This window comes from Corvus hawaiiensis, chromosome 18 (genome assembly GCF_020740725.1).
Source record: "Corvus hawaiiensis isolate bCorHaw1 chromosome 18, bCorHaw1.pri.cur, whole genome shotgun sequence".
Lineage (NCBI taxonomy): Eukaryota > Metazoa > Chordata > Aves > Passeriformes > Corvidae > Corvus > Corvus hawaiiensis.
This window is the reverse complement of record NC_063230.1, coordinates 8103363-8112386: the sequence shown is the minus strand read 5'-3', so window position 1 is coordinate 8112386 and position 9024 is coordinate 8103363. Positions and strand designations below refer to the sequence as shown.

Sequence of the window (9024 nt, the reverse complement as noted above, 5' to 3'; positions counted from 1 at the left end):
GGTTTTGTCACCAACAGTATGTTTGTGGTTTTTTCATGTGTAACTTCAGGACATGAGAATCTTTTTCTAGTATTTCACTGATCTCATGTCTTTGAGGTCCCCAAATACTGCTATGAAAGGTAACAGTAATATTTTAATAAAACTTTTAAGACTTATTCAGAAGACCGCTGTTAGGCCTTTCCATCTTTGTGTTTGTCTCACTGGAACAACACATTTAATGATAGGGTGGTAATTTGAACATAATGTCACAGTGCCGTGTCAACACGTAATGATCAGGTTACTGAAACTGCTTTAAATCATTGCAAGCTGCCCTCAAAAACTGAACACAGTTTCAACTAAAAGCAGTTTCTAATTTTTAATTCCTTATAACAGGTTTCTCTCAAGCCATGATTTTAGTGATTTTTAAATTAGGTCTGCTTTTATTAATGTTAAAATAAACCACTTCAGAGCATGCATTTAATAAACACCCACAGTTTGCAAAACAGCCATTCACATCACACTTCAACTGTCAAAGCTGACGAAAAAGATCTCATAATTAAGTAAACAGCTCGAGTTGATGTTGGTATTTGCTGTGTCAGGCCACCTCAAATTGCTAACACTGGAACAGAAGTTTGTCCCTCTCAAAGGGCCTATGAAAATACCAGTACTGTGACTCATTGGCATCCCATTTATGTGACTGTATAAATGAACTACTGCAGTAAGAAGATTGCGTTCTTCAGAAAACAGGTTAAATTTTTTGTATGTATGGGAACAGCAATGCTTCAGTTAGGATCAGATGAGGCACATACACAGATTTTTGAATAGAGCTGGAAAATTAAAATGCCTGCAGTGCTTTAAAAATGGAAAAAATAACCAGTTTTAGTTTTTTCATTGTGCATCTGTTTTCAGAGAATCATACTACCATGTCTTAAATGAATGGTGCGACAGCTGATTACTTGAGACACTGACACTACAGGGAAATAGACGTCTAACTTTTTATAAACAAAATAATTAATCCATTAATGAAATAACGTTTTCATCAAAACAATGCTCAAATTGTGGTTAAATTTTTAATCTAGAAGGTTGATGTGACCTCTGAAGAATTAAATCTGATCTGCTGTGTCTAACAAGGTGCAAATTCACCTGAAAATTTTCATCACCTGGACTTCTGATGAAAGACTTGTAAAACATGCACAAAAATCTTCCACTTTTGAATTAGAAGTGTACAGGTCCACCTGCTTGGTGCAATCAGGATTAACCGTAACACCATGAAGTATCATTAGCAACAAAAAAACCAGTTCCTAATGACAAGGAGATTTTCACATAGAAGGTATCAAAGTCTGGACAGAAACTACCGCTGTCAACACAAAATACGGCAATCAAGCCCATAAAGACAAAACTAGGAGCTTCCCAATAAAGTTAACAGGCTGCATTCATCAGAATGAAAATTAGGTGGAGCCAGTGGCTTTTTCATATTCTTCCTATGTCAGTAACTGCAGCACATACTGCGCTGTTCCAACAAGAGAAAGCTACTGCAAGCCAAGTTTTGCTCAGCCTGCATTACTTTTATTTCAGTAAAGTAAGTTGCACTGCAGCTTTTTACTTTTTTATTTTGCATTGGTAAACTGGTATTTGCTTGCATTACATGTCTTTGTCTTTCACTTTTTGCTGCAATCTGCTCTCCTCAATCTAATCTCTGTCAGTCATCACTTCACAGCCATGGAAAGATGTCAAAAAGACCCCATGAGCAATCTCAGATCAGTTCTTGAATGTCAAAAGAGGTGGTTGATTGCTACAAAAAATAATCAGAGTAGACACATCCTTCGGCTCAACAATATCACAGAATCTTGCTCTTGCCATTCACAGATTCAACATAAACTAAATTGTGCTGTCTACAGAATCACTATAACTTCTGATATTCCTGTTGGAAACACTTCAGCCATATGGTTCTCCCAAGTTTCAGACTGCTGGCAGAATTTTCCCAATAATGCATGTATTTTTCTAAAGACAATATTGCTTAAAGTGGGGTATGATGTCTAAGAGGTCAAATAAAAAGTAACAGCTTTACATTCAAATCTGGAAATTAAACCAAGAAAAAATAAAGCCAAAACCAAGTGACCTTCACATTAGAGACTGGACTGCACAAGCCATTCAGAAGGAACATTCTGCTCAGTTGCCAGTTGGACCTGGGCTGGTGCTATCCTGTGACTGAGGCTTCCCTTACTTGTTCTTCATATATAGAACAAACCTATTCCTATAGCTGAAAATCCTGCATTCCTAAATACACTCAATTTATCTACGGGGAATATTAGAGAAAAAAAATAGTATCTATCTGGGACAAAATAGTAGTCTTCATACTTTGCTTTCTATAGGCCCTGTCATCCAAACAGTTCAGAGTTCAGAACACTTTTCTGAAATAGGCAATATTTATCTGCTCTTTAAAAACTTAAAAGAAAAAAAATCCTCTGAGTCAGCCTCGTGGCTGTTTGCACATCGTGCATCTCTACCAGTTAAACCACCCCTGCAAGTCAATCTTAGTCACTTCACAACTTGTAGTAGAATTGCACTGACAACTACTGCAGACATTCTGGCTTCTCCCCAACTGCTGTTGCATAGTAATTTTTCTTTATACACCGTGATGTTTCTAACTCAAAGCTGTGGTAACAAAGCACGCTTTGTTGTACACACTTTGTGTGAACTACAGCTAAGAAGCTGCTGCTGCAATCCCTTAGCCCAGTCTCCTCTATATACTGCTTGCAGCACGCAGACATCAATCAGGAGCGTAATCTTCGGCTGTCAAAAATCCAGGTGTAGTTGCACTTATATGAGCAAAGCCATAAATGTCAGTACCTTTGTTTTCCCTGACAGAGGCCAAATAAATTCTGAAAGCACAGTTGTGCTGCTAGGGTTGTTTTTTATGGAACTGCCATCCCGGGATTGCTTTGCCAGTCTAAACTCATGCACATTACAACAAGAGAGAACTCAGACTTGACTGGCACAATATATTGCTAAAGAAAACAGAAAAATTTGCAACTGCCATATCACAAAGATAGTGATACAACACATCTATATATGCTACATCTAGAAGTACAGCAGGCCAACAAATGAAGATTTATGCAGCAAAACAATTGGTGCAGAGTACTTGATCTTCATGCAAGGTGCATTGCAGACAGTTTTGCTCAGGTTAAATCCTTTACCTGTTGGAGAACACTTGGTGCATTCCTCACACACACCTACCTGTTGCGTTCCATCTGAAACCAGCCTAGACCCTGTGACCTGAGGCTGCCCTGAAATGTGAGCCAAGGCACAGTAAATGGGGACTATCAGGAAAACCATGTAAGGGCACTAATCAAACCAGGGTGATAATGCAGACCCATCTGTAATTGAGAGGACAGTTAATTCCTCTCTAAATGCCAGTCATTCCACTGAGACATGAGATACAGGAGATGGATAATGCATCTGACCAAGACCTGGCTTTATGTAGTTATTTTGAGCAGCTATTCACAGTAGAGATAGTACAAGGAGAGAAAAAACCCCCTAGCTTTCCCATTCACCTTTTTCTTGGACCAGTACATTCCTTTAAAACAGGCAAAAACCTCAATCATTGAATACTAGTTATAATGTTGTACCACAAGAAGAGACACTACTGGCTCCATATTTTCCCCAGTTTATTATTTAATATATCTTAATTAACATCTGAAAAGTGATGTGGTTTTCTCCACCGAACAGAAGCAAGCAATGTGTTTACCCAGTCTGGCAAGTTACTGATCAAGGCTGGTTCTGTGCCTGTCAGGGCTGGTTTGTCAGGTGAGACACCATGGAAAACACTCCTGCATCACCTGAGGGAAGTTTGAAGGCACCTAAGTGCCTTAGCAGGCACTGTCCTTCTTGGAGGCCTCAAAAAGAACAGGATCACAAACCAGAACATCATTGTGTGTTGTCTGTTCTCCCCTTCCTTTCTCCATCTTCTGATCTGTTTTCAGCTTTCACTTGTTTTTCTCCATTTATCTTTCTAGCACAAAGACACAAAAATTTATCATGCATCAGCAATTTCTTTTTTCCTCATTCACGTTGTGTATGACTTATGAATTGCAATTTTTGGTTATTCTACCTAATATTATAATATTTATTATTTCTCCTTCATCTGTGATCCTAAGTTCAGTGCTTACGTCTTCTTTAAAAGATATGGTAAATTTGAGCATGTCAATGATACTGGTTTTTTCATTCAGCTTCTAAGTTCTTGATACAAAATGTTACACAGATAATTTATATATATATGAAATATATTCAACATTTCTTCACTCTGTTCACCTTAACCTACATTTCACAGCATGAGTCATACTGATGGGTTTTGTAATTCTCACAGTTCATGCCTCTCCAGCTGATTGCAATACTGATTCTATTTTCACCAAGTCAAGACTACTTCCTAGATCCTCAGAAGCTATGGACAAGACTTCTCTGCAGAAAATGAATCAGATGAAGAACATCAGCTATGTTCTATTACACCAATCTGAATGAAATAAAACTAACTCCTAGTAGCTAATATTCCATATAAATAGGAATGCTTGCTAAGCCACAAATGTGCATTAAATTCTACAGGCTAAAACTGACATGTAAGATAATTTAATTATTGCCTCATTAATGCTTAGTATTTCATAGATTCATTTCAAAATTACTTATCTCCTTATGATATTATGAAAATAGTGTTCCAAGTCTTATCAATATTTTATCTTATATTTAGTTTGGTGTATTTCATTTGTCACAAGTATCAGTTAAGCTTTGAACATAGTGAGGATCTCCAAAAGCCCAACTCATCCTGTGCTCTGTTCAGGTGTGTTTTATTAAGCTACTACGAGGGAGATGAGACAATTCCACCTCCACTGCAGGGTCCATTATGGCAGAACATTAATGCAGGTTCTAGTCAGTGTAACAAGAGAGTCTCAGGTTTGCCAAGGATCCAGACTTTTTCCACAGTGAATCTGGATTCTCATCCTTCAGCAGCATTTTGTGAGGTTCCACTTTTCCCTAAGGAAGCACTGATTTTGCTCTTTCCTACCTTTCAAATATTTTCCAATTTCTTACCTGGATAAGACAACCATGCAATAGCACAGAATTAAAAAACACCCACAACACAACATAAAAAATCCCAGAAAAATAACAGCACTCTTAAAATGGAATTAAGTACCAGAAACTAACTTACAGTTCCTTCATTGCAAATATACCATAAAAGATTTTACTTCATTGTATCATACCAAATTACAGGCAAATGCACAAAAACGTATGTGCAAAAATGCACAAGCTAGTAATGTCAACAAAGACTGGTCACCAGGTTGACTTTATTCTGGTTCTAGTTTTGAACACACATGTAAACAACAATTATGATACAATTTTAAGCGAAAAAACATAACTGAGTTTTCACACATTTTAAAATTTCTTCCACTACCATTCCAATAGAAAAAAACCAGGAAACAAAAATCTCTTGCAAATGTATGACTTTGAAGAGATGGTATGTATAAGCAAACTTAGTAAAATGCCATGCAATAGTTTCCTATGTACACTGTTTTCCTTTATATCCTTTAAAACTGGTATTTAAAATTCCCTTTTATTATTAAAAATACTTTTATAAAAATAAAACACTTTGTTAACTGTAGGTACAGTCTACTTTTTCCAGTAGATTCATTGCAACTCTAATTTGCACAGAGTAGATTATGCACTTCACAAATACCTTATCACTTTTATGGACAAGCACCACTTGCTGATATCTGCACAGCAGTCCTGATCCTGTTTCCACTGAAGCCAATGACAAAACTCTCACAAGCTTCCAAAGAAGTTAAAAAAGCTCACTTTATTAGCTACTCTGACATGATAAAAAACAACATCCAAGGTTTGAGCTCTTTCCTGTTTATTTTAATTATCAGCAACTCCCAGATCTAGAATTTTGATTCAAGCATAGCAAAATACATTATTATAATCTATATTTACATCTAAGCTCTGACTCGCCTTTCTTTGCCTATAGATAAAAACTAAGAATAAATTTTCATTATTACAGGACTGCTATAAAAACCAAAGTTTATAAATGCTTTCAGCATGATACTGCATACAAGTATTTCGCTTAAGATAATGCCTTCAGAGAGAATGTCATGTTTAAATATCCACTATTTGTAAGTGGATATAAAAAAGTTTGCTATGCAAACTCTCAGAGCAAGCTATTGAGGCAGGGCTTTGTTTCTACGTATGCACGTGTCAAATTTAAGACAGCTATAGCTACTTCTTTGCATCTAAAAATAACAGTTAACATTTTTATCCATACAAATATAGGGTTTAAGAAGTCATCAAAAAATTAAAAAGGGCTGACCATTTCCTGCAGCTCAGAAGGACAGTCTGGAAGGCTTCGAGTTCTAAACCACGTACAACACAACACGATGTTGATTGTCTTGCCATCAGGGTGGTCAAAAAGTCATTTATATAGAACTGAACCAACAACCTGTGACTAGTGATGCAAGCAGTCCTGGTATCTAGAAGCTATTTAAATATGCAAATATAAAGAAGATATTTGACTAAATGCTGCTTTAGCATCTCCTGATACTTACAAATCTGGGAATGGCCTTTCACAGTACTTCACCTCAATGGAAAGTCTCATTTACTGCTGCCTCCATTTTACACATGCACACGTGAGAAATGCCCAAACACACCAGCTTGAGTACAGAAACACAGCTGCACATGTTCCAAAGAGTATCAAGAATCTGGCTACTTTGCAATAATTAACTGAAGACAGAGGCTTGTGAAAAGAATAAAGTCAGCATACCTGAAGGAAAAAAAATAGTGGTGATCCCCTACTAACCTAATATCAGTATTCAAAATAAGTCAAAACAGAACACCAATAGAAACAAAAATAGCTTAGGGTTTTCAAATATCCTGATATTACCTAGAATCTTTTATTACCTACACTGGCACTGAATAATTGAAAAAAGCATGCATTTAAATAGCTTTTTAATTCACAGGTGCTAGAACATAGCAAGTACCTCTTAATACCCAACTTTCTCAGCAATTTAAGACTGCAACACTGCCACCTTACAACACATAACTATTTTTACTAAAAATCTATGAGCAGTCACTCTAGGCTGTAACCTATTATACCAATAAAGAAATGAATCCAAAATTTTGTATGTACAAAACAGCCGATACACAAAAACCTCATCTTCAGCTTGTGTTTGCAAACACGTTCCTATTCCTTACCTGCTTGCTGGGAAGAAAATAACAAAACCAATATTGCTAATTAGATTACCAGGAAACAGGATGTCACAGCACAAATAGTTTTATTCAGGTCAAAGATAAGCAAGTCTGCTCCTATGGTTCTTTCAGTAAAAGTGAACAGAGACTGAACTAAATTCCCTACTTTGATTCTCAGATGAAGTTTTAGAAATAAGATGTATTGCTGTACTATCTATAGAAAAACAAATGTAAAGAATTCCCCCTCTCTGCCCTCCCCAGGCAGAACCATTGCACCATGGCACTGAAAAACTTAAATGAGACTAAAGCACTTAATACTACCCAGATAACATACATTCATTTAATGCACATTGGCATCAGCTGTACAATCTTAACAGCATATGTTGAAGGTAAAGCAAAATTTGGTAAAACCTTCATATAGAACAATAAAAGCAGCAAATGTTTCCTGCCATTAGAACTAAAAAAAGTTTAAGTCTACTTAAAACATCTTTAAAAAAATCCACACCCACAAAGAAGCACTGACTTTGTCTTGGACAAAGATGGCCTTGCCCTGAAGGCAGGGTGATATTAAATAAAATATTTCTGATTGTAAGTTGCTACTTCATGGAAAAACACCATCTTCATCTGGTTTTCTCCAAAGCATTTGTGAGCTTGATAGGGTATGCTACCAGTTTATTTAAACTTTTGCTTTCCTTGCTATTTTTAGCTTGTGGAGGCTGGCACAAAACATTTACTAGAGCTTAATGGCTTGTTCTGTCATTGCTATTATTACAAACCATTCATGTGGAAAGTTGTTAACTGTGCAGTTTGAATTCATAGGTGCTTGTTTTCCACTGGTTGACATCAGCATTGATCATGTTGCGCTCGGTGAAAGTAACGTGTCCCTCGGAATCGACAAGAACGACTGTGTTCGTCCTGCAACAGTGCAACAGCACAAGGTTAAGCCTGGGGTCCATCATAAAAACTTCCAGGGTGCTATCCCTCATTCCCAAATGTTTTAACTCTTTTTTTTTACCCCTGAGCACATCATTATCACACGAGCAGGGCAGAAATCATCCTGGCAAGTTCAAATGGGCATTTTCAGTCCCTTCTTCTGTCACTCCACTGTCTTGATTCCCTGCTGCACTTGCAGCAGCTGACACACAAATCTGCTCATTGCAGAGTATGATAAAAGCTCAACTTAGTGCAAAGTGCTCCATTCAGAACGAAGTAGCATAAAACTAAGTGTTTCTTCACAGTCTACATGTACCCATAAGGAATATTCATATCAACAGTACTCTCTTCATTCCCCTCTTTCAAATCATCTGTCCATTAAGATTTAAACATTGTTAATTATAATCACAGGACACTGATATATGATCACAGAAAAAGGTTTCTCTCTTTAGGAACCTTCCAAAGGGGAAATGTGTTTTCATGAAAAGCACATGCCAGTTGTGCATCTATTCCACTCTGCCTTGGGTAAGCTGTCATTTCTCTATGGACACTACAGTAACCTTCCACAGAGGGATGACTGACAGTAGGAATTTTCCACCATGCTATGTGGTGGCCTTTCCCAAGTCACTTCACAGTTGTTCACTCATATAAAAATGCACTTAATTTCCTCAGAAGAATTATGGTGAGCCTCAGTTAACAACCTCTGCTCACTAAGCCCTGTTGCTAAGGGAAAGGTAAGTGTGAGCATACAATTACAGCATTAGGGAGACTTGAAATGTGTGCTAATTCACCAGCAGAAGGTCAGTATTTCTACCAAGTTATCCCTGTTTCCTTTGAAATGGCTGGACTCCAATTTGTGAAGCAAGGGGAGGAAGGTGCTTT

At 37.1% G+C, this 9024-nt stretch overlaps 1 protein-coding gene across 3 annotated transcripts in view; it reads right to left on the bottom strand.

Moving 5' to 3' along the window:
- Nucleotides 1-5282: 5282 nt before the first annotated feature.
- Nucleotides 5283-9024, bottom strand: part of TANGO2 (transport and golgi organization 2 homolog) — a 28944-nt gene continuing 25202 nt past the window's right edge. For all 3 annotated transcript variants that reach the window (XM_048322733.1, XM_048322735.1, XM_048322734.1), the window contains exon 9: nucleotides 5283-8124. In XM_048322733.1, coding sequence (XP_048178690.1) covers nucleotides 8004-8124 — 121 coding nt within the window. In that variant the 3' untranslated portion in view covers nucleotides 5283-8003. The remainder of the gene's footprint in view (nucleotides 8125-9024) is intronic.